This window comes from Andrographis paniculata, unplaced genomic scaffold, assembly GCF_009805555.1.
Source record: "Andrographis paniculata isolate CXL003 unplaced genomic scaffold, ASM980555v1 Contig69END, whole genome shotgun sequence".
Lineage (NCBI taxonomy): Eukaryota > Viridiplantae > Streptophyta > Magnoliopsida > Lamiales > Acanthaceae > Andrographis > Andrographis paniculata.
Window position 1 is genome coordinate 6,302,154 of NW_026137605.1, and position 26,816 is coordinate 6,328,969.

Genomic DNA, 26,816 nt, shown 5'->3' on the forward strand with positions numbered 1-26,816 from the left:
TTTTAATAAAATAAAGCAACATTATTAATCTATTAAAATATTTTAATTATAAATTGATTAATTGTTTATTATATAAACATATTGGTTTGTTTGTCCATATATTTATTTCCCAATCCAAATTTTATCCTCCTACCAAAGTTAACATTAAATATAAAATATTAATGTTATATTGCGGACACGATTTTATATGGTTCGCATAAAAAAAAAAAAAATATTCAAATCAAAATACTAAACAAACAAATCCTACTTCTTCCGTTCCACGTATTAGGTTACGGTTTTTATTTCTATTTGTTCAACATCTAATATCACTTTCTTTTTTAAAAAAAAAATATATATTATACACTTTAATTATATTTTAAATTTATAATTTATTTTTTATTTTTTTTTAATTTTAATTAGAGTAATTAATTATTTTAATTTTAATTTATAATTATTTGTATTATATTATAATTAATATATTTTTAATTATCTACTACAACGATATTATATCTGAAACGGAAGGAGTATTATGTAAAGATAATTAATAATATTGGGTGCATTTGTTTGAGGTTTTGATTTGAAAAGTAAAATTTGGAATTTGAATAATTTGATATGATATAAATAATTATGTGATTTTTTATAATATAAAAATATCAAATCAATTATTCTATACAAACAAGGAAGATGATTCATATAAATTTTACATTACCACAACAAGTTTCAAGCAATAAATAAAATATAGGATGTTTGTGCATTTTTACTAAAAACACACAGGGAAAGTGTTATATAATTTACCTTAATATAAAAACTAAATATTTGATTTGATAGATTTTTAGAAAAAATATTTATAAATAATAGAATAAAGTAAAATAAGTTAAATCGAACACACCCAATTATTAAGTATAACACACGGGTATACATATATATATATATACAGTTTATGTGATATATTTTTTCTTTCTTTGAGTGAAGAGTGTATATATAATATAAAAATAATAAATATGTATGATATATTAATATTATAGTTAAAATAGAAAGTGATATATTAAATAAATAATTAATAATATATTAATAAAATTAATTATGATATAATACAAGTTAAAATAATTAATTAGTTTAATTAAAAATAAAAAATTATAAATAATAAAATTTAAAATATAATTAAAATATGTAATCTATTAAAAAATAATAATAATAGTAACATAACATGTGAGACATATAAAAATGGTCATCCCACACCACCAGACAATTATATATATATATATATATATATTATATGACGTCGGAATTTGCAGCCGCCCTCGGTCGAACTTATTCACCTCACGGTCATAAGTCCACCCCCACACCACTAGGTCACCACCAGACAATTATATATATATATTTTTTATAACGTGGGAACCCACAGCCGCTACCCGAAACACTACTAGAAAAAATGTTGATAATTGCGGAAATTTGTCGCAAATTTTAATCTGTGACAATTAAAAGTCACGGAAAGTAATTTTGTGATAAATTTATGTCATAACTTTTTGTTTTGACTATTCCGTAAATAATATTTGCAGAAAAAGCTACAAACAACTTTCCGTGACTATTTAAAGTAACGGCTTGTGTAACGAAAATGTCCAAGATATTTCTATTCCGTGTCTTTTGATTATTTCGTCACAAAAATTGTCACGAAATTTTTTCTTGACTATTTTAAGTTGCTGCAAAAATAACCAAAATAGTTTCAACATTTTAAATTATTACAGATATTGTCATAGTATAATTTTTGTGACTTTTTAAAATCAAATGTCACAACATAAGTAACGAAAATAACTATAAATTTGTTTGTAGCTATTCAAAGTAATAACAAAATAATAAAATCATCTTCAATATCTTTATTCAATATCGTTCGTAGCTATTCAATTTTTTGTTAAAAATTCATGATGATATATTAAATAAATATGTATATATTTTTAAAAGATAAATTAATAATCAATAATATTTATATAGTTAAAATATAATAACAAACAAAAAGTAATACTTTAGAGTAGATAGCTAAGTTGGCATGACAGGTCGTGTAAGTCGTGTGGTACGAAGTAATTCCGAAAAAAAATAATCGTGTGTGGTTGCATTGAACACAAATTATAATATAATTTTTTTTTTCAAAAATATAAAATTACGGAATTGTTACAACTTTCGCCAATATAAAGTCACAGAGGTGTAATGGTATTATTTTGTAACTTATTGTCACGAAAATGTCACAATTATAAAATATTTACGAAATTTTGTTGCAGCTTCTGTTGCTATATAAAGTCACGGACATGTCATAGTATTATTCTATAACTTATTGTCACAGAAATGTCACCATTTAAAAAAAGTCACCAGCAAAATTCAACGGAAATAGTTCCGTATATTTTTCCGTGACTTTTTAGTAAAAAGTCACCAATTTGTACTAAAATCGTGACTTTTTTTACCGCAGCTATAGCCTAATTTTCTGGTAGTGAAAGTGCTCACTGAATAAATCCCCGACCGAACCTAATACCTTGCAAACCAAGCCCGATGAAAAAGTCACAACAGACGAACTATGTGTGGCAGGTGACCTCAGGCGTCGGAGATTTGAACTCCACCGGACAATTATATTTGCACGCAAGATGTTGGATTGGAAGTGTTGAACTTAATTGTTCAAATACGACGAAGTCTGAGAACTACGTACACAAACAAAGATCATCGCACAACTTGTGCTATACGCGCACACAACACTACAAATCCAGCTTTCCAGTTCCAGATATATATATATATATATATGTTGAGACTTGAGAATAATAAATAAGGTATGTAGGTATCGTATAGTAGTACCTTACGCTAAAATATTTTGAAGCCCCCAATCCCCTTCAGTTCATGTGGAGTAGAGAGAGATCAGGAGAGAACATTTTATAATTTAATTAATACCAAAGCTGATCATCATATTATTATTATTAAACAAGTGTTGTTCTTCTAGTTAATCTTGACTGGATGTTCAAACACTTCAAACACTATCATGGAGTATATAAATTAATTAAAAAAAAGAGAAATTCTCCTTGTTCTGTAGCTAAAGTGGTTGCGTTATCTTGTGCCTTTTTACACTATAATCGCTTTTTCCATGCATCTTTTTGTAATCAATCAATAAACAGTGGCGTGCATGGCGTGGCATGCAGAGAATATATAGTAGGTGAGAATTAAGCCTGCACCTCCATCTGAGATTATACTCAAAAACACATACATATACGTCTATATGTATATGATTGATTCTCTATAGATCCATATGCTGATCTGACGACTAGACTGGTGATAGATGATAATTAATTGAAATGCAGATAAATTTGGACCCCAATTGAAGTCCCTGTCATTCTAAGTTGGAAGAAGAAAGGCTCATGTGTGCATAAAGCGTATACACTATGAGACTTAATTTCTGGATGCATATGTCATCGCCAGTAGTGTTCTGTGACAATGTCTTAGCTTAGGGATCATGTGCTTTCTTTCTCTCAATTATTGGCTCACCAAGGCAACAATCGAAACAGACTTTGAGGGGTTACCTATACTCCTCTCCAAGAATAACAAATACTTGAAATATAAATAAATAAATAATTTAAAAAAAAAAAAAAGATTAAAGCTTTAGGGGCTTGAAGAAAAGAAGCAATCCGTGAACGTTTATGGGTTGCTATTGGCCACACATTTCAGAAAACACTAATCCAAACAAACGGATAATGACAAGCAATAGAAATGCATGTGTGTGTGTGTGTGTGAATATTAGGCATGGGTCCGACGGCTGAGATGAGCCCACGTAATGCAAACAGAAATCTCCAACTGAAGTTTCACATGCTACACAAACCAAACCAAACCAAACCACCATATGTTTTAAGGACAGCAGATAGATAAGGAAGGCAGCGAGTATTGTAACTATTATTTGTAAGTGTAAGTGAAACCCAGCCAAGCTAAGTCATGCCCTCATCATCATCGTCATCATTTGGTTAGGAAGGAAACTGTGGGTGGGGTGGGGTGGGGTGGGGTGAGAGCCGGCAATGGGTGGTGGATTCGTGTTGGGTTGAATACCTTAAATGAGTTAAATTATTCAATTCTAACCTGACTCGTTTATTATCGTGTCGTGTTCGTGTTGATCCGTTTATTATCGTGTCGTGTTGGTGTTGACCCATTTATTATCGTGTTAGGTTCGGGTTGACTTGTGTTGACCCGTATACAGAATTAACTCGAAATTTTTTATTCAAATTAAATTATATTTTGTCCGTGTTGTCGTTTTATGTTAGTTCTTATTGGTTTGAGCGCAATATATAGAATGAATCAGGTTAAATCATTTACAATTGAACTTAGTTTAAATTATTTATGGACAAATTATTAAATTATAATTATTTTACATAATTAAATCGTAACAATAATAAATATATTTATCAATATTAATATATTATAATCAGGTTATCGTGTCGGGTTCAAGTGGAGAGTCTCAACCCTAATTCGACCTGTGTTTATTATTGTATCGGATTCTTGTCAATCCGTGTATATAATCAGATTGAAATATTTGACTCAAATCCAATTATTTTGTGTCGGACTCGCGTGAAGTTGTCTAGTTTGGTCAGTTTTTGCCGGCTTTAGGTAGGGTGTAGTGTGGTCTAGAATCAATCCCAAAATCATAGAATTGAGCTAGCGATTAATATTCCAGGTTCACGAGACACGTATACTTCCTCACACACACACACACACACGTGAGGGTGTTCGTTTTGTGAGAGAGAAAGAGTCACGAGGTTACAGCTATATATATATATATATATATATATTTGTTTTGTGACGGCTTAGAAGCTTTTCCATATCCCCCACATTGATATGAAATGAAATGCAATCATGTTGCCAATATTACCTTAGCATAATAATCAACACAACTTACTTTTCCAGAGATTCACTATATATAAAATAAATAAACAATAATTAAATACCATTTGATTGGTATTCTAATGTCTATTTTTAACTGTTTTTTTTGGCAAAAATATATTAGAGATATTTTAGATATTTAATTTTAAATTTAATAAATTTATTTATTTAATTTACCCCAGGCTAAAAAGCATGCACTACTACAAATGCCAGTGGTAGAAAGTTAAGTGAAAAGGGAGGCTTCTGACATCCTGTGAAGAAATGTCAGCAGAGGTCAAAGCCCCACCCATTGCAAAAAAAAAAAAATTAATTTAATTCATCAAAGTTACATGAAAACGAAATTACGCTCCACAACAAAACCCACGCAAAATTCAATTAAATGTGACAGTAACAAACACAATGCACAAATTCAATTAAAAATAAATTCACCAATTTCTATGCTCTGTGTCTTCTTCCACCTACCTACCAGAAAAAGATTGCATTTTTACAAACCCTTCTTTGTATTAGTCTGTGCGTGGCGTGGCGTGGCGTGTGTGTGTGTGTCCAAAATACAATATGCATGCATGTGAATGAATCAAGAAAGCAAGCATTATATCAGATAAATCAATCAGTTGGTTTTACAGATTATTATTACAACTAATACGAATGACTATTGGTGGGACAGTTGGTTTATGTATATAGTACTGTGCCTGCCAATTCTGTGAAAAATAAAACAGCAGTGAATAAATTAATACCATGGGCGTCCCTCTGGCTGTCTTGTTTCCTTCCTCCTGGTTTTTACTTGTTTTGATTGTTTTTATACACAAATGGCAGTTGCCCAAAAACCCCTCCATTTCTAAAACAGCATGATTAATCAAGAAACAGTTGTTTTTATTTTTTGAATTGAGATTGTTGAATCTATTAGATTTTAATGTGTATGGTGTGGGGTTAGGACATTAATAAATTTATTAAATAATATGGAAGAGGGCAGACAGAATAAGCAAAGATTAGTGCAAAAGTGAAGCCCGTGAAGCAGGAGAGAGTGAGGATGAAAAACAGAGAGAGAGAGAGAGGATAGATAGATAGAGATGTTGTAATAACCACACAGACATAGGCTGCCCTTTGGGCTTTGACAATCCAGAGACACACACTCATTCACGTGCATGCTTGAACCTATCTCTTACATCAAATATAATAATAATAATTAATACATACAATGGCGCCATTAGAGGGGTTTTGGAAGCATAATTATTAATTTAATTTGTTAGAATGGAGCCTTTACTGCAACTAATTTCAGAAATGCGTTGGCAAGCTGCTACTTAGGATTAATGTGTTCCGACATAACAGAAAGTGTTTTTCGTATAAGGTCCGGGACCAGTTTTACACAGAGCTAGAGCAAAACCAAAGCAATAATGTGCTCACCACAAAGGAATGAAAAACAGTTATTACATGAGTTATTGATCCAGGCAAGAGTAAACGCTCCAGGACTTGAACACCACCATCGACATGGCGTGTGTCGATTCGGCCGGAGTCCAACTCCCAGGGCCGCCAAAAGAAAAGCCTCATACTATGACAACAGTTCAGTCTCATTCCCTCGTCCTACACTTTCTAGCTTTTATATATCTACACACAGAAACCAAAAGCCCATCTCCACTACTTTTCCCCTGCCCGCCACCGCCACCACCACCACCCTCCGCCACGCCACCACTGGTATATCCCTAAACAACAAGAAACCAAACAATGTCCACCTCCTGCATCAAAAACCTTACAGCGATGATCGTCATTGTGCTCCTCGTATGGTGTTCCCACATGGACACATACCATGCAAGAAGACATCGGAGGCAGAGTCGAAGCACCACAGCCACCTCTCTCTCTAAGAAGAAGCCCAAATCCAGGAGCAGCCATGGCTCCACCCACCACCGTGCCAAGTCAAAGTCAAAGTCAAACCCCAAACCCCCGCCTCCCGCTCCTCCTCCGGCCGCCGCCGGAAATCCTAAAGTCATCCCTCCTCCTACTCACACTTCATCGGTTTTCAATGTCGTGGATTTTGGAGCCAAAGGAGATGGCACCTCAGATGACACTAAGGTAGGTACTCAAGAAACGACATTCTAACTGTCCAACACATCATCACCTCATTACCTCTGCCAGGTTGATAAGCTGTCTGAAACAGGATGATTAATTCCCCCTTGCACTTGTCTTAATTAATGGAATGTGAGTGACTTTTTATGGTTTTATCCTATCTTTTGAGCACTAAAGTTCACATGCCCTTCCTTAAAGTCCCTGAATAATGAATGCTTAGAAAATTAAACAAGGCCCTTTTACTTGAATCTATCAGTTCATTTGACTGTTAGAATGAAAAGAATTCGTATTATAAAGATAGATATATAGCAGCTCCAAGTGAATTGAGTGTGTGTGAAAATGTCTTAATACTAGTTAATTACTACTGCAGGCATTCCAAGCTGCCTGGGCTGCTGCTTGTAAGGTTGAAGCCTCCATGGTTAATGTGCCAGCAGAACATGTATTCCTAGTGGGGCCCATTTCATTTTCTGGTCCATACTGCCAGCACAACATTGTCTTCCAGGTAACTAACGATTTAACTGTCAAATGCTTAGTTATTTCAAAGTTTAATGAATTGGTCTGGTGCAGCTGGATGGTACAATTATTGCCCCAACAGGATCGAGTAGTCACTGGGGATCAGGCCTTTTCCAATGGCTGGAGTTCACCAAACTGGTGGGACTCACAATCAGAGGCAGTGGCACCATCAATGGAAATGGAGCTGTTTGGTGGAAGAATTCCCCATATGACGATGATGATCCTTTGGATGATCAAGCTAAGCTCATTTATCCCCCAAACACCACCTTGCCTCTTATCCCTACCTCTCTTGCTGGGAAAATGCCAAGCATTAAACCAACTGTAAGCACCCCACCCCACCCCACCTCACCTTCCTTCATTTCTATTCTAGCATATAAAAAAATTTGTACATTCTTTCTTGGAACAACGGACAGGCTGTGCGATTCTACGGAAGCTTCAATGTGACGGTAACCGGGGTGACAATTCAGAATAGCCCGCAGTGCCATCTCAAGTTTGATAACTGCATCGGAGTCTCGGTGTATAATCTCAGCGTGTCGTCGCCAGGGGACAGCCCCAACACTGACGGGATTCACCTGCAGAACTCCAAAGACGTGCTCATTCGAAGCTCCAATCTAGCCTGTGGTAAACATATTAGTTTTATTTGTTACTCGTTGGTTCCTTCCAGTTATGAAGCCTGGACATCATATATCTATGTGATCCATTTTCTGTTGTTGGACTTGGAGTCTTATCCTTACCTTACAGTTACAGACAGGGTGAGGGATGGGGTGGGGTGGGGGGACCTTTCATAAACTCACACCCTTGTAGTAAAGGCAATTAGGTCCTCACGAGAGTTTTCGGACCCATTGTCATTGTTGCCATGAATTGTCTGTCTTGTCCTGATCACAACAGAACAGTAATGAATGAGACAAACTCACCAAAAGAATATGCAGAACGAGAGAGAACAATAATACTTCAGACATAACATAATGTCTTAACTCTATACTAAGCAAAAGTAACATCTTCCTTCTCTTGCAGGGGACGACTGCGTGTCGATCCAGACAGGATGCTCCAACGTGTACATACACAACATAAACTGCGGACCGGGGCACGGCATCAGCATCGGCGGTCTAGGAAAAGACAACACCAAGGCTTGCGTGTCGAACATCACTGTCCGCGACGTCGTCATGCATAACACAATGAACGGTGTCCGGATCAAAACATGGCAGGGCGGGTCGGGATCAGTTCAGGGAGTGCAATTCTCGAACATCCAGGTATCGGAGGTGCAGCTGCCAATCGTGATCGATCAATACTATTGTGACAAGACCAAATGCAAGAACCAGACATCTGCAGTGGCTCTGTCCGGGATCAACTACGAAAACATAAGGGGCACGTACACGGTTAAGCCCGTGCACTTGGCCTGCAGCGACAGCTTGCCATGCACCGATGTCATCCTTACAAACATACAGCTGAAGCCGCAGCAAGAACACTACCACATGTATGATCCTTATTGCTGGCAGACATTCGGACAGCTCTATTCGCCCACGATCCCGCCGGTGGAGTGTCTGCTGGTCGGAAAGCCGTCGAGCAACCGGATTCAGGGGGACAATGATTCTTGCTGATTGAGCAGAGCACACACACAAATATATATATATATAGATATATTTGAGAAACAAGATTAAGGCGATGAATATGAGTGATGATGAGGATTGGTGGTGGTGTGTGTAAATAGAGTAATGGAAGTGTATGTTAATTTGTATACTTTTTGTGTGGTCGGCAATGCTGCTGCTGCTGCTGCTGGCCCCTCCTCGCACCATTACTATTGAAATGTTGCTTCATGATTTTAGCAACAGTGAGTAATAGATGATAATGAGGATGATGATGATGATGATACCTATTGTTTGTTTCCTACTAGATCGTCAGAGCTTCTCTTCTGTTTCATTTATCATTATTATTTTTAGATATTAAATACAACTAAGCTTTATTATTCAAGTATAACACAAAAGTAATATCCAACAGCTTCATTTAGAAGCTAAAAAACACATTACAAGCACAAGCAGTCCAGCCCTTCCGAACCAGATATGCTCTCTCTAATATTATAAAGACGGTTGTGTATATAGTTTAGTCAGAAAATGCATGTGGACACATGGGTGCCGCATCATTTATTAAAATTATTTTATAAAAAAATCATAATAGGCAAGCGACACGTGATGTTAAGTTATTATTATTATTATAATGATTTATTTTCTAAAATATGGATGTGTTTATTTGGCTTTTTTGTTTACTATTTTCAATCTATATAATTTCTTTTTTATAAAAAATATTATTTCAAAATAATATATAAGCAGAACACTAAAATCTAAAAAAACACCAAACAAAAATATCTATAGTATTGTAGTTTGCAAGATAGTCGTCAATGGAATATAATATTGCAAACAAAAACATCGTGTCCGGACAGCCTCTTTAGTTGAAGTAAAGTAAGAATATTTATAAAGTAGAAACCGTAGGCCCACACTTGCCCCATGTTAGTTATATCTAAATCAATATCTCAAGATTTACATACAAGACTGATGACATCTCTTACTTTCACATTTTATTGCAATCGATTTTCAACATATGGGCAGAATTTTCAACTCCGTGAATCTTCATAAGCTGCAACTTCTTCTTTTCGATGACTTAACGTATTGATAACTTCAAATTTGAACATATTTTCTATTTTCAAAACATATTTATACTAAAGTCAAATTAAAGCAAAAATTCAAAGTCGAATTCTCCAAAAAATTCAGTCTGACTAAGCCCCGAAAGCTAGTGAATTTTCACCGCTGAACCAATGGTCTTTGAAGTGAAATCTAAAAATTACTAAAGCGAAGAGGGCGTCAGAGTGGTGTAACCATTCAATCTCAACTCACGATGAAGACCATCGTTGCTCTGAGTGACGTCAATGCCCATCGCTGACCATCGCTATCGACTATCGAATCTGAATATATTTCTGTTACAGAGGCTATTTAAGAAGCTTTATGGCTTAAAGGCTTGTTGACAGAACTTAGATACTTGGAAGGTAAGGTACATGTATTTTTCGATAGTCAATCAGGTATTCAGTTGTGTAAAAATCCGGTGTTTCACGCCAAACATATTGATGTTAGATTTCATTTTATACGTGATATTGTTACTAAAGGCCTTATAAAACTTGAAAAAATTCCTTCTCAATTCAACCGGCTGATATGGTCACTAAGTCATTACCTGTTGCTAAATTTGAGTTGTGTTTGAAAATTTTAAATTTTGATACAGCTTATTAGGTGTTAATACCCTTAGGTGCCTCTTCAATCATGTCCCAAGGTGGAGAAAATGTTCGGTTGTCCCTGATATATTTTGCGGCCTTACGTATTTTTGTTCAACCCACATAAGTTGTCTTGGCCAGGTTGTTGGCCCAATCCAATTCTTGGCCCACTGTTCAACATCGATGAATCTCGATTGTTCGATCTTGTGATATTTTGTGAACCGTCTGATCTGATTTAAGGTTTGATATATGTTTATACCTATGTACTGCGCCGTGGCTGCGATCTCTCCTCCAACTCGTCTTCTTCATCCGCTTGCTCTTGTAGATAGCTGGATAGGGATTTTTCTGTAATTCTTCTAAAGATTGTAATAAGCGAGGCTTATTAATGTGATTGGTGAGATATTAGCGTAAATTCGTGACATTCTAGCGATAGTGAGGGATCGATCAATTTGGTTAGGGTTTGTTCGATTTTGGTGAGATTTGGGGCCATTCTCGACTGTTTAGCCGCACTGGGCTAAGGTAGCATCCTCGTCGTCCCTTTCTAACAATAAGGGTGTGCTAGGGGTTGAGGCTCAAACATTTCTTTGTATTTCTATGTTCTCTTTTTTTGGTTCGATTCAATACAAGCAAGATTTAGAAAATCATTTTTTGTTTGATTTTATTATCAAGTTTTTCATATAAAAACACAACACAACCATTTCTTAGATTTGCTATATATTTACTTGTGTCGGTATTATGGTGTCCTGAAGATCCACTGAACAAATATTAACCGTGACATCTTCAAATCATGTTGAAATAATAACAATCCATGATGCTATTCGAGAGTGTCTGGTTGAGATTAATAACTCACCATATTTGAAAGAATTGTGATTTGAGATTTGAAAAAAAAAAAAAAGAAATTCTATTATTTTATACGAAGATAATACAACTTGTATAAATCAATTAAAAGAAAAATATATCAAATGAGATATAACAAAATATATTTCATCAAAAATTTTATTTGATCAAATAAAAATTTAACAGATTTATTGACCAATGTTTTACCAACTACAACACTCGAAAAATTAATAAAGAATATTGAAATGTGTTTGATTGCGAAATTTAAATGATGTCTACGTCAAAAATATTATTTTAATATATGAATGACGTACTTTGTTTTTATTCACTAGAATTTTTATCTCATTGAATTATTTTTTAATAAAAATATTAATGAAACATATCAATTGCAATTAACTACACATAAAAGTGAGTGTTAGAACATACATTGCCAATTTAATAATAATAGATGTCATGAATAATATTGTGTCTTCATATTATGATGCCACATTATCAAAATTGATGACAATTTGTATTGTTAATAGCTTATAAATAAATCTTGTACTTAATGGAAATCAATATAATTTTTACTCTCAAATTTTGTTATCCATCTCTTTATTATTTAAAACACAGATATATTATATATATAGCGTGTTTGTTTGGGGTTTGGATTTTGAGTTGAGATTTAAATAGTAAAAAATTTTGAATTTGAATAGTTGTATGATGTGATATAAATAGGTATTGATGTGATGTTTTGAATATAAAATTAATTTTTAGTATAATATAAATATAAAAAATAGATGTTTGATTTGATATTTTTTTTTTAAAAAAAAATGAAATAAATAATACAAATCTTCACAAATCCCTCGAATAAACACACCCTGAATAAAAAAGTACACACACTTGTACATGCATTCATGTATATACTTCCATTAAAATATATATATATATATTATAATAATAATATTTTATAGTCTTATATAATAAAATTTTCCTTATCTTACATAACACTCTTATTTAATGTAAAAACCTCAAGTTGTGTCTGCACTTAGTCTAATGTGACTTACCCATCGGACTTGGTTGCTGGATATTTACCGAGTGAATACTTTTGGGGAAAAAAAAACAAAAATTCAAGATGTTATTTAAATTAGAGTTGTCAAAATAGGTTGAGCCTGTCGGATTGGCCCGCCCGCCTCACTTTTTAGGAGGGTTGGGTTGTAATTTTGTAAGCCCGTTAAGATGCGAGCCTAAACGGGCCAACTCACGTGGGCCGTAGGTTGAGAGTGGGTTAGCCCGCAGTGGGACGAGTTAATCCGCGGGCTAAGTAAATATAATAATTAGTTTCACCCGTATCAATTAAATATTTTTTTAATTATTTTTTACTGTCATATTAATAAATTATAATAAAAGTAATCAAATATTAATATCAGAATATATTTTTATTTTATATAAACTACAAATATACCATTATAAATACAATTAATTTATAAATAATGTACAAAGAGAAAAAAATATCAAAATCATCATGTATATTTTATTTAATAAATAATATATTATTATTTTTAATCTACTGAAAAGATATATTTTTAGTTAAGACGAATAAAATTAGCTTAAATAAATTAATCAATATTGTCTACACGTTGCTTTTATTTTCTAACTCTGTTATCAATGTCACTTTTATTTATTTCAATTTTTCATAATTTGTTTTGTTCGTCTTCCAATTTATTGTTTTATAATATTTTTTTATTCTAGAATCTACATTTTTATAAAATTAATTATGATTTATTTGTAAATATTTCTTACTATTAATTTTTTTAAACACACTAACTAATACTATTTAGAATTAAATTTTTTTTATATTTTTTTATTTATTTTAAAATATTTATTATTTAAATTTTACAATAAAACTATTTTTACCTATTTTTAAATATTAATTACGAAAATATTTATAATATTATTTTTTTTAAAAAAGCCCGTGGGCTAGCCCGCTTAGCTTGCCACCCGCCGGTGGGTTGGGTTGGGTTGATGAAATTCTGATCCGCTTTACCGCGGGTTGGCCCGCAAACAACCAGCCTATCTGCGGGTTATGGTGGGTTGTGGGTCAATCCGTCCCGTTAATCCGTTTTGACAGGTCTAATTTAAATACTCACTCTGTCATGAAAGGTTGTCATTTTTCATTTTCGTCTGTTGTCCCACAATAAGGTTACCATTTCCTAGTTTAGTAATTGTAGTCTCTACCTAATATAATAAATACCTTTCCAATTTACGTTATATTACACAAATATCATTACTTTTATATTACACAATACTAATAGGGGTATTTTCGTCTTTTTCACTACAATTTATTATAATATTAATATTAAAAATCTATGTGCAAAAAGTAAATGACAATCTTGCACCGAGATAATTAGTGGGAGTAATTGATTTTTTAAGACAGGCAAGTGCAAAAGGGCATACTATTACTACTACTTCATTCGTCCAGGTATAAAATATACATATTTTTATTTTGTAACGTCCAATTACAAAGTAAATATTTCATTAAATACTTCATTTTTTTTTTAAAATACATTTATTTTACATCACATTGTTATTTTTATATTAAAAGATAAAAACAAAAATATTATTTTATTACTTTAACTACCCATTACTTTGTGTGTGGACGGAAGAGGAGGGAGTACTAATTAAAATGGTAACTCGACAGCTGTAATCCAATGTGAAAATTACCGTACCAGCCGAAGATGGAGTGGATCCAACGGAGGAGGACTCAATGTGGGATCCACAGCGTGGTTTTAGGGAAATTAGTGGGAAATGCGGATATTATGACCGAGCGAACGCACCTCCCACGTATAAATGCCCACCGGTTGACGATTCCTCATTTCTTCTTTTCAGTCTAGTCTTGCTCCTTATTTTTCACGCCAACGCACGATCCGTTCGTGCTCTCCGACGCTACCAAGATCTACTGCTTGCAGGTGCCTGATGATTCGATTCTTATATTAGTTTTTTGTGTTTCCGTGTTTGTGAGGGCTGCTTTCATTTCTTGGATGATTTATGCGATTTTAAGTTGTATGTTATATGATCTCTTGTGTCTGTCGTCTGTGTTGATTAGGTTTTTGATATATGGTACTTGCGATTGTTAATTTTGGCGTCGATTGAATGGCTGCTGGACTTTTGTGATTGATCGGAGGGAAATAGCATTTCTGTGTTGATTGAGTTTATATTTGGGGGCTAGATCTATTGATTTTGCAGCTGTTTTGTTTCCACGGAATAATTCTGGAATTATTTTATTTATTTATTTTCAGATTTTGAAATTTTGCCGGAAACCTTTTGATCTGATTGATCCCTTGTTAAAAGTTTTGATACTCATTCATGATCTGAAAGTCTTGATGTTGTAGATAGTTTTTATGGGCTTTGATTTTTCTTCTAGATCCTCTGATTTGCTTCAATTTCAATCTCGAGGTGAGGTTTCTCTACAACAGGCTAATTCTTAAATTTGGAAAAATATTTGTTTTTGTTCCCATCGATTTGATCATGTATCTAATCGTAATTCTTTAATCTTGCATTTCTAGATCTTATGCGTATAGTTAGAGAAGGTTCTCAGATGATCTGAATTGATTGAAGTCACAATAGTAACATCATATTTGCTTGTTTGTGTATCAAGTCCTTCGGTTAGAAAGTGCCTAATCCTTCGGTTTGGATGTAGTTATTTCCTAAATACCATGATAAGTATACACAAAATGCGCATTAGACTTTATCTACCTTGGGCATGATGCACTAGGCTGTGTCAATTATGCTGAAGGAACCTTACTACAGTCTACACTTGTTTATGGTTGATTTCATGAGATGCATATAATGCTGGTAATGTATATCTTAGCATAAATGGTTGCATAATGGCATACAGGGTTGAGAAGCTAGAAAGAGTAATGGGGTTGACATTCACAAAGCTTTTCAGTCGGCTTTTTGCCAAGAAGGAGATGCGTATTCTTATGGTTGGTCTTGATGCTGCTGGTAAAACTACCATCCTGTACAAGCTGAAACTTGGAGAGATTGTCACTACTATTCCTACCATTGGTATGGCTTCCTTAGTCTGTAACTTTTCATTGTTGAACTTGTCTCTTGTTTAGGATTTTCTTGTTTTTAAATTGTTGAATTTTATCTAATATGCCTGTGCTTACTCATGGTACTCAGGCTTTAATGTGGAGACTGTTGAGTACAAGAACATCAGCTTCACTGTTTGGGATGTCGGGGGTCAGGACAAGGTCAGAAGTTAATATTTATTTATCTGGTTATTTGGTTTTCGTGCAATGTTACAAGTATCAAAATATAATAACTTGTTCCAATTGAGCTTCTTTTATGCAATTTCATCGCACGGGATAGAATTAGATGTTCTTAGATGCTTTGAAGTAGCTTACATGTGACTCAACTTGAATTGCATTTGCTATGCTGTTACAGATCCGTCCATTATGGAGGCACTATTTCCAAAATACCCAAGGGCTCATCTTTGTGGTGGACAGCAATGATAGAGACCGTGTTGTCGAGGCAAGGGATGAATTGCACAGGATGTTGAATGAGGTAATAATCCAGTTTCAGCAGAAATTTTATCCTATCTCATGCCATGCTTTTCAGAGAATCGGTTCACCTTAATGTAAGACTTTCAGATCATATCTTATCGACTATTGCTAGTTGCTTTACAATTTATTTTATCGATAAGAAATAGGTTTAAAAAGAACTAACTAATTAATACTTACAGATATTATTAGTTATACCATTGATGGTATTCTTCTTGTATTCACAAACGTCTTCTTCTGTAACATTCTCAGCAACCTAAGCTATTGCATATATTTGTTTGATTTGATGAGACTAACTGAAGGAAAGGAACTATATGGGACAAGTTTATTTATTGTTATTGCAAACATAACCAACTTACTATTGTGGGACAATACATGCACATTTCTGCGTGGGCAAATCATGAGAGAAGATTATAAACTGAACTATGGTGGCACGTTCTTTATATGTTATTTCTTGCATTGGATGCACAACAACACCCTGAGAGCTACATTCTTGTTAATATTAACAGTCTATTTCTTGTTAGCAAGTAAATGTGTTAATGTAGAAGATTGTGCTGGATTGTTTCTGCTGTTAAGCTTGTTTGACTGTGTGGTTGGAAATATTGGTTGTTCCTTTCAGGATGAGCTGAGAGATGCTGTATTACTTGTATTTGCAAACAAACAAGATCTTCCTAATGCAATGAATGCTGCTGAAATAACTGACAAGCTCGGCCTACACTCCCTCAGGCAGCGCCATTGGTAAACATTCTTTCCCTTTATATGATAGGATATTAAGTTAAAGCATTTAGTGCCACAATTAAGCTGTTTCTTTTGGCATGCATGTAGGTACATCCAGAGCACCTGTGCTACCTCAGGGGAAGGTCTCTATGAGGGACTCGACTGGCTCTCCAACAATATAGCCAACAAGGCAAGCAACTAAATTCGAAAATTATCTCAAAATTTGATTGCTTTCGGATGTTATATTGTTTTTGACTCTCGCATGCATTACTTTCACAGAGTTAAAAGCAGATGGGCTCTTTTGGAGTTCTCCACAACCTCCTCTACTTTTTGGTGTCATATTCTTTAGCTATGTGTGTGTGTGTATTTTCGGTTTGTTATTATTTTTGGTTTGTACGTGGTGGCTGTGTTTTTGGTTGGACCTTTGAATATGGCTGTACAAGTCAATAGTGTTTGTTTCACATATTTGCAGAACTGAAGACATTATACTACTCTACTACCATATTATCATCCTTCAATTGTGGGGGCCCCACTATGACTGCATAACGTTTCCATCACATTTACCTTTGGCCCAAACATGTGAGAAATTCCCATTCCGGCTTCCGTCTCATTTTTTAATTATTATTTATATTGTATACAATTTTTAGTAAAATTGGACTCTCTCCGGCTAAAATATAAATTGTCCACATTTTTTATTTTAATTTGTCCTATGCAATTTGTAATTTTTTTTAAAAAAATATAATTATACATTTTAATTATATTTTATAATTTATAATTAATTTTAATTTTAATTATATTATACCATAATTATTTTTTTTAAATAATTAATTATTTATATTTTACTAAAATTTTCGTGTCAATATAGATAATTTATTTGGGACTGAGCAGTAATTTTCTTAAGCAAAATTTATAATTAAATTAATCGATATCAAATTAAATATTTTACAAAGTTTCATAAAAAAAATTAGTACAAAAATAATATATTTAAAATTATATAAATTAAACTCCTAAAATATTAATATATTAAATTCGAGATTTTATTCCATTTTTACTATTTATTAGAATTATTTTCCTAAAAATATTAAATTTATATATATTTTTATATTATATTAAAAAATTAATTTTATATTCAAAATATTACGTCAATACCTCTTTATATCGTCATACGGTGTAGACGTAGCTGAGGTCGTTTCCATGATGATTTTATAAATTTTTTCGAATTAATCTAAAAGTAAAGGTATGTTTAGTTTGGCTAAAATAACAGCTTTTTACTATTTTGATTTTGACGTTTTTCAAAAAAATATATATATTTTTTCTCTTGTAAATATCCCATTATATTTATTTTAATGCCAAATTTAAACCAATTTTTTTTTAAAACCATCTAAAGAAACATACTATAACTTTTAATTTAATAGACAAAAATTAAAAGGTCAGACTTGGTGAGATGGGACACCTCTCCTGTATTTTTTTCTTTTTATCTCTTTCTCACTCTTCCTATTCTTTTTGTCTGTCTCACATGTTCTTCCTTCCTCTCTTTCTTTCTCTCTCACGTTCTCTTTTCTCCTTTTCCTTTTCCTTTTCCCTTTCTCTCTTCTTATTTCTTTCTATCAGCTTTTCTCTCTTCCTCCCTCCCTCCCTCCTTTATTCTGTTTCGTCTTTTTTCCTGATTGTCTCTGTCATGCCATAGTTAAGCTATTGGACAATTTTTCTTTAGTTTTTTTTATCAAAATTTATTAAATAGTTGAACACGTGTGTATTTACATGTACTATGGAGGTTTTTTACACAATGGGCAACTACAATTGCTCCTGAGAAGAAGATTCGGGTATGCTGAAAGATTAATAACATGGATTCATTACACCATTGACAAGCCATTAGCAATATCAGCTACCAACTTTTTATAACCTATTTAAAGAGAATTTTGGTGTATATTTATGTTTCGTATCATAGTTGAATAAAAAATAAAATAAAACCAAAACGTTGTTCAATCGTATATAAATGAGCATTTGATCATATACTTTAAATAAAATATATTTTTAAAATCTAATATTATAATTGAAAAACCCTATTTAATTATTGAATATAGAATTTATAAGAATAAAATAATAAAAATTAGCGTCAAAACATTAGCAAAATTAGTATGTATTGTATACATAGTTTTAATATTTTATAAGGAATTACTTACATTAAAAATATACTCCCTCCGTCTCATATCTATATATCAATTTATTTTTTCACAAAGTTTTAAAAATATTAGTATTATATTGGGATAAAGTAAAAATAAAGGTAAAAAGACTAAATTAACTCTATTAGTATTGTATGATATAAAAGTAATAGCATTTGTGTAATATATTGTAAATTGAAAGGGTATTTGTAATATTAGGTAGATAGTACAATTACTAAAAAAAGGAAATGGATACTTTGTTATGAGACGGATCAAAATAGAAAAATAGATATATTGTTAAGGGACGGAAGAAATATTAAATTACACTTTTAGAGTTGTTAGGTTTCAATTTCAAATTATTATTTTAGTATTCAACTCAAATGATTTCTAATAAAAAAATATTTTTATCTATTTTAAAATATCATATTAAATACTATTTAAATTTAAAATTAAAAAAAAAAAATCAATTCCAAACACAAACACAAACTAGCAAAAATGATATTAAAATCTTATAAATATACTATAATAATTTAATGTTAAAACATTCAAATCAATTATTGTCATGTTAGTGGTGGCATTGATGATCCTCTATTGTAGTGGTGGCGCTAAACTCTAAAAGATTAAAGTTATTGTCAAATTAAAATATTTGGTGGCAGCAACGGTAGCGACAATCCTCTAATAACTCAATTGATTTGTTGTTTGAGTTGTCAAGGGATGCACTGCCAGACGATGTTGTCCTCCCGAAGAACTTTTACGAGACTAACAAGATCACGAAGGACTTGGGGTTCACATACAATACTAACCATGCATGCATCACCAATTGTATGTTGTTTATCGGGCAAGATGTTCACGGTGATGCTTGTGTTGTGTGTGGGGAAAAGAGATTCGCACAGGGTAAAGACAGATCTCCCATGAAGAAGTTTAGGTACTTTCTGTTGATTCCCCGATTGCAGCGATGGTTCTTATCTTCCAAAACTGCATCTTCTATGCGATGGCATGCAGAAGGGCGTGTCGATGATGGCAAGATGCGTCACCCATCAAATAGTCCTACATGGAAGGGGTTTGATCATCGGTACCCCATGTTCGCTGAGGATATTCGCAATGTACGCCTTGGGTTGGCCACCGGAGGTTTCATTACAACATTTGGCCCGTAGTACTTGTGATAAATAATCTACCTCCATGGCTATGCATGGAGAAACCATTGTTCATCATCTCTATGATTATAGATGGTCCGCATGGCCTGGGGGATCGGATTGATGTCTTCCTTCAACCATTGATGGGTTGACCTAATTCAGAAGGTTGTTGTGCAGCGATCCTGAAAACGCGTCGGGAGATAGATGGGCACCAACGTAAGTGGAAAAAAAAAAAAGAACATTCTATTCGAGCTCCCTTATTGGGCTGAGAATGAGGTACGTCACAACCTCGAATTGATGCACATTGAAAAAAATGTGTGAGAATGTATTGTTTACATTGTTGGGGACTAAAGAAAAAACAAAGGATAATATCAACACAAGGAAGATTTGCAGTTATTGCAAATACAAAATTCTTTGCACCTGGTCTCCGACCTGAGGGGTTTTACATACTTGTCTGCTGCTATGTACTGACAGGCTCTGGGGGGAAAGAGCAAGAAGCGCTCAAAGGTTGACAGTGCCGCGAGTTCAGCCCATCCCCGCCGTGATGCAATTGGTTTAACAGATAGTGTAGCATTCCAGCAAGGGTGAGAAGAAGTGCAGAACGGACTTGCAGAGTTGAAGGCAACGATGGTTGAGTTCAATTCATCAAGGCTGATGTGTATGCATTCATGCATAGAAACTCTAGAGCAGTTACTGGCCTATCTGTAAGTAGTCGTAATTTCCATACTTTTTACAATTGTATCCCACAAGCTTTGGATGGCTAATGAATTTGCTTTGATCTGCATATTCTTGATAGACCACAACTCGTATTGATACGAGGTCTGAGCTTCTCAGGCCTGTGTCCGAATCACCTATGACGGTACGATGTCGTCAAACCCTAAAGTTCACTAGTAATCAGTGCAATGTCAACTTTAGGATAATCTTCTTGGACAACTATGTTTTCAAATCTTCTGAAATCTCTGTTGTAGGTCGGCACCCGTGTGTTTATATTATCTCGCACCGGGGAGAAGAAAATTGTTGCTGAAGGACTTCTACTCTGCCCTCTTGCACCAGGTTCGTGGCATTGTCTCTTGAGTTTTTTCTTTTAAATCCTTCAATATGATGTTCATACCGCATCGTCGATATTGTGACCGTTCAAGTCTCATAATGCAAATGATCATAGTTTTATTGAGTCTGGGCATATTCAATTTGACATATGTGACAGTTAGAATATTATGTATATATAGTATGTTAATGTAGGGCAGTGGCTATGTTGGTATTTTTCCGATTATGTGTTGATCTTATCTTTTTTATTGTTCATATGACATTGTTTACGGCTATGCTGCTAGTACACTATTTAGGTGCACATTGGAGTCTCAAAATTGATGAATGTTAGCTTTATTATTGAGTATCTTGCAGTCCTGAGCTGCCTACAACAGCTCTTTAAGTGATGGGCGAACTCATCTACGAGTGTCTGCTCATATTTAGTGTGTAAATGATAATTAATCTCCACGGGATATGATACTACAATACATTCATGGAGCAGTCTCATTTGGGGGTAACCATAATGATTAATTAATTAATTAAATTATTATTTTAATATTTTACATGATCTATTGTTTTACTTAGGTTTTATGGGTGGATGGTTGGTTTATAGTTCGAGTTGCAATCACATTGGAAATTATAAAGTAGTGTGTTTTGGTGCCTAATTCATGGGTTGAATAACATGTGTTGTAGTAAATATCCGAATGTACATACTCGTGCTATATGAGTTGGAAGTTTATACTTCAAATGTGTTATGGCATATTATATATACAGTTTGATCGTGTGTTGATATATACGGTGAACTACAGATTAAAAATTGCACTTGTGAATGTTGTAGGTTACATATTTTCCATTGTCAAGGTTTTCGTTACATCCACCTTAGTCTCGGAGACACCCCTTATTTTGCTGACAATTGCTGAGGTGACTACTATATGCGAGGTTGTCGGTGAAGACCCTATTGAGTGGAACTACAAGGACGTACGGATCTACTTTCATACCTTTCATGTATTGTCTTCCAAAACTTAAAAGAAATATTACTTAAACTAAACTTCCTTCTGTTGGCAATTGTAGTTCATGCGCCACCCCTGAAGCATTTCAATTGATTCCTTAATGTTTTGCTCCCGTTTGCCTTATCGATTGCATGTCGTAGCTGTGCTTGGATGGTAGGTTGTTATGGCTATGTGAAATACCTATGGATTAGATGCATAGACATTTGGAGTTATCTTTTTTGCGGTGAGAATTGTGGTTATGGATTGATGGATAGCCCTACTTGCTTATTACTAGTTTGGATGTTTGAAATGCTTGTGTTGTGCGGAACATATGTCGAAGTGGAGATATTGCTAGGCTTGTTTGATAGAATACTTTATTTTGTTGTTAGGTGATGGACATGGACTAGTAAGTACTGTTATGTTAATATCCTATGTTGGGATTCCCTTATAGTGTTTATTGTTTACAATTATGGTCGATCTTGATATTTATAGCATGGTCGTATACATAATATGTTTCGGTATAAAGGAGATCACAACAAGTCAATTTTTTACGCACAATTTCAATTGTATCATAACCACTATTTTTTATGAGACGTTATTTTTCTGTAACAAAAGGATAAAATGACATAACATAAAGTTATTTCTGAATGTTTGTTACGACCGTTTCCGTGACCATAAGTAAGGATAATTCTTTTAAGGGTTTAGTGACGTAACAAAAGGATGCAATGACATAACAAAAATATGAAATGACATAACAAAGAGAGGTTCTTGGATGTTTGTTGTTACGACTAGTTTCGTGACCATAAGAAAGTATATTTTTTATTACAGGTTCAATGAAGTAACAAAAATGCGTAACATAAAGCATACTTTGACAAGCGGTCATAGTAATGTTTTGGTAACGCGAGGAAATTTCGTAACGACTAAAAGTCCTGCCACATGCGCGAAAAGCTCGACTTATGATTACGAGAGAAAATTCATAACAAACATCATAACAAAAACTCTGTCATAGGGAGCGTTGACCAACAATAATAGCTACGAAAAGTTGCATGACAAAAGAAATTTGTTACGCGAGTATACATTACGGATAAAAGTCATCACTTAGCAAATACGCAAATTGCACGAAAAATGTCCGATTGTAGCATAAAACTATTTTTTCGGTAGTGGTAATAAATTTTTAAATTCAACATGTGATCCATCACCAAAAATAATATCATGTGTTCAAAGTATTAACTTGAAATAAAATACTACCTCCGTCCCACGTACCGTATCTGCTACATTGTAGACACAGTATTTTGGGAAGAGTGTAATTAGTAGATAATTAAGAATGTATTAGTGAAAATAATTATCCTATAATATAAATAATTATAAATTAAGATTAAGATAACTAATTAGTTTAATTAAAATTTATTAAAAAATAAAATTTAAAAGTTTAAAATGAGATTAAAGTGTGTAATCATTTTCCAAAAAAGAAAAGTGACATGGTACGTGGGATGGACAGAAACGGCAACGTGGACATGGTATGTGGGACGGAGGGAGTATATATTAGTATAAAATATGTTAAAAGTGTTTGCAAATAATATTCTTCAAAAATTTTCTTCAAAAATCGTTCAGAACAAACTCTATATTTCTATGGGCATCATGGTTCGCCGGATCGGCCGAGTCCGGTCCGACTCGGCCGATCCGGAATCAGAACGGTCAGTACCATTCCGGTTCGACAAAAATATCCGATATTTTGACGAAATTCTCCCATCCATTCATATCTTATCTAAAATTAATTTTAAATTTTTTTCTTACCCTTTTTTCTACTTTTTATTCATACCATTCGTACCAATTCATTTCAATTCGACCAGATTGGAGAAGAAAATATTTACCTGGAGAACGAGGTGTTTTGGGTATCATGGTGCTGGGAAGGTGGATTTTGGAATCGTCGGTGTTGAGAAAGAATTGGCGAAGAAATTTCGCTGCTCTTGAAGAGAGACTGTCGCTCGCTGCTACGTCTGTGCGCTGAAGAAGAGAATGGCCGTTCTGCGCGCTGAAGAAGAACGTGGGGAAGAAGAACGTGGGAGGAAAGAACGGTAAGTTTAATTATCATATTATTTTAATTAATTTAAATATTTATAAATATAGTACAAAATTAATTATTTTACTTTTTTTGGATTGAAATTAATTTTGAATTATTTTGATTAATTTGTTTATTTAATTGATAGATTTAATTATTTTAGATTTAATTATTTAGAATAATTTGTTTAATTAATTGATACATTTAGTTTAATTATTTTGGATTGTATTTAATTTTTATTTAATCTATATAAATTGCGTTCATTAAAATTAAAATTTTAGAATAACTTATAACTTTATTATTTAAAATTAATATTATTTTAGATAAAATTTGTATTAATTGTAAATTTATTGTAAAAAATTAATATTTTAACTAGATTTTTTATATAAACAAGTTAGTTATCTAGTTAAATTTTTGTATAAGTTTGATTTAATAATAAACTAATATATATAATTTGTCTTGTTAATTAATGAATTACTATTTATAAATAATTTAACAATTGTATTATTCAATTACAGAGTTTGTGTAAAATGGCACCACGTGGATATATTGGTTGAGATTATGCTACTCCTATCAACAACAATAGAAAACAAGCAAAATGCAATTATTGTGGTAAAATTGTTCATGGCGGAATTACTAAGATGAAACAACATATAGCACATGTTACAGGTCAAGTTGCAGCATGTACGAGAGCTCCAAAAGAAATAAGAGAGTTATTAAATAAACACTTTAATCCAATGAAAAAGTATGCGAACAACACATAAAAAAAAAAAAAAAAAGTTAGAAGCATTTCACAATTCCATTCGTTTGGAAGATGATTCTGATGAGGAAGAAGATGAAGTTTTTGAAATAAATGAAGATGAGATAGATACTCTTGAAAGAAAACACTTAAAAAGAACAATGGCTGAAAGCATAAATATGGAATTTATGGAGCAGCAGCGTAGACATTTTGTATCCGGAGATCTACCAAACTTGAATTTTAAAGCCGGTATATTTATTGAATTTATAAAATATATTTAAATATTAGTATTTTTTTTAGATAACAACCATATATGATCATATGTTTTTTGTTTTTTTTTTTTTTTTTTTTTTTTTTTTTATCTTTGTAGGAGGAAATAGCTCGAATACAAAATGAAGTAAAAGAAATTTTTCCGAAAGCCTTTATGAAAAAGACAGAAGGTTTGCATAAAAAAAAAATTGATCCATACATGTTTCAATCGAAGAATAAGTCTTTGAAAAATATGTTTCAAAAGATAATGCAAAAAAAATGGGTAGAGCAATTTTGAAATTTGTTCATTTTAATGAAATACCATTTCACGCTGCCGATAGTGGCCCTTACTACCAAACGATGATTGACACGATTGCATCGGTTGGACCTGGAGTTAAAGGATCTACTGGTAAGCAAATTGGTGGTGAATATTTAAACGAGGAGATGCAAGAAGTTGTACAATATGTTGATCCTTTAAAGCAGAAATGGAAAACATACGGATGTACAAATATGTGTGATGGTTGGAGTACTCGCACAAAACATCCAATCATAAATTTTATGGTGTACTATGATAGAGATGTGATATATCACAGTTCGGTTGATTGTATAAATAAGGCAAAGACTGCAGACTTTGTCTACACCTTAATGGATAAGGTGGTGGAATAAGTAGGGGTTTACAATATTGTACAAATTGTTACTGATAGTGAAGCTAGTATGAAGGCGGCTGTGAAAAAACTGCTGAGGAAAATGAAGCACATTTATTGGCCTCCATGCGATGCGCTGTGCATTGCATTGATTTGATGTTAGAAGACATCAGAGATATATTGTCAGTGAAAGATACGATAAAAGAAGCCAGAAGAATTACAGGATTTATATACAATAGTGATAAAGTGGTCAATTTGATGAAAACATATATGAATGGCCGAGATCTGTTGCGACCAAGCATAAAAAAATTTGCAACCGAGTTTGTTGCAATGGAAAGTCTTATGAGATATGCAAATGATTTGAAAAGAATGTGTACTTCTAGAGAATGGGTTGAGTACAATAATACCTCGAGGAGAAGAAATGAAGCCGGAGATATATCAGACTTGATTTTGAATGAAAGATTTTGGAAACAGATACGCCGAGTTTGTGGGGGTCATGGAACCCTTAGTGAAGGTTTTAAAAGTAGTTGATCAAGATAAAAAACCTTCACTACCTATCATTTATGAGGCAATGGATAGGGCAAAAATGACAATAAAAACCGCAGTGAAAGATTTTCAACAATATTGGGATATCATCGAAGTTGGTATAATCAATTGCATCAAGATTTGTATGCAACATATTATTGTTGTTACTTTTTTATTTTTATATTATGCTAATCGTTTGTTTTATTTTTTAATTTATATACATTCATGCAGTTTATTTTTTAAATTTTGGCCTTCAATACTCCGACACCTTTGAATTTGATTCATCAGAGGTTCGAAAAAGAGTAAAAGAAGTTATCAAAAGACTCGAGCCAGATTTGGATATACAAGTAAAGACTATGAATGAGGTAAATTGTGTGAAATTTATAAATAATATATATATATTAATTTCTAATAATTTTACCATTATATTGTCTATAGATAAACACATTTGTTAACAAAATTGAAGAGTTTGGAAGTGCACTTGCTATTAGAGCTG

At 33.1% G+C, this 26,816-nt stretch overlaps 3 protein-coding genes across 4 annotated transcripts; all 3 read left to right on the top strand.

Annotated features, from left to right (window-relative positions):
• Positions 1-6,492: 6,492 nt before the first annotated feature.
• LOC127263387 (polygalacturonase At1g48100-like) lies at positions 6,493-9,314 on the top strand. The gene is made up of 5 exons (XM_051292379.1): positions 6,493-6,939; positions 7,304-7,435; positions 7,501-7,767; positions 7,860-8,067; positions 8,461-9,314. The coding sequence occupies exons 1-5, from the start codon at positions 6,595-6,597 to the stop codon at positions 9,042-9,044; spliced, it is 1,536 nt and encodes a 511-aa protein (XP_051148336.1). The 5' UTR covers positions 6,493-6,594; the 3' UTR covers positions 9,045-9,314.
• Positions 9,315-14,323: 5,009 nt separating this feature from the next.
• LOC127263799 (ADP-ribosylation factor 2) lies at positions 14,324-17,332 on the top strand. 2 transcript variants are annotated; one of them, XM_051293027.1, is made up of 7 exons: positions 14,324-14,484; positions 15,414-15,583; positions 15,701-15,771; positions 15,965-16,084; positions 16,700-16,818; positions 16,906-16,987; positions 17,077-17,332. In XM_051293027.1, the coding sequence occupies exons 2-7, from the start codon at positions 15,436-15,438 to the stop codon at positions 17,080-17,082; spliced, it is 546 nt and encodes a 181-aa protein (XP_051148984.1). In that variant the 5' UTR covers positions 14,324-14,484; positions 15,414-15,435; the 3' UTR covers positions 17,083-17,332. The 2 variants fall into 2 exon arrangements, with proteins under 2 accessions (XP_051148984.1, XP_051148983.1); XM_051293026.1 differs by lacking the exon at positions 17,077-17,332 and having other exon boundaries at positions 16,906-16,999.
• Positions 17,333-20,575: 3,243 nt separating this feature from the next.
• On the top strand, positions 20,576-22,204 carry LOC127263972 (uncharacterized). The gene is made up of 5 exons (XM_051293295.1): positions 20,576-20,796; positions 20,889-20,951; positions 21,061-21,145; positions 21,954-22,093; positions 22,187-22,204. Exons 1-5 carry the CDS (start codon positions 20,761-20,763, stop codon positions 22,202-22,204), a joined length of 342 nt encoding a protein of 113 aa, XP_051149252.1. The 5' UTR covers positions 20,576-20,760.
• Positions 22,205-26,816: the final 4,612 nt, after the last annotated feature.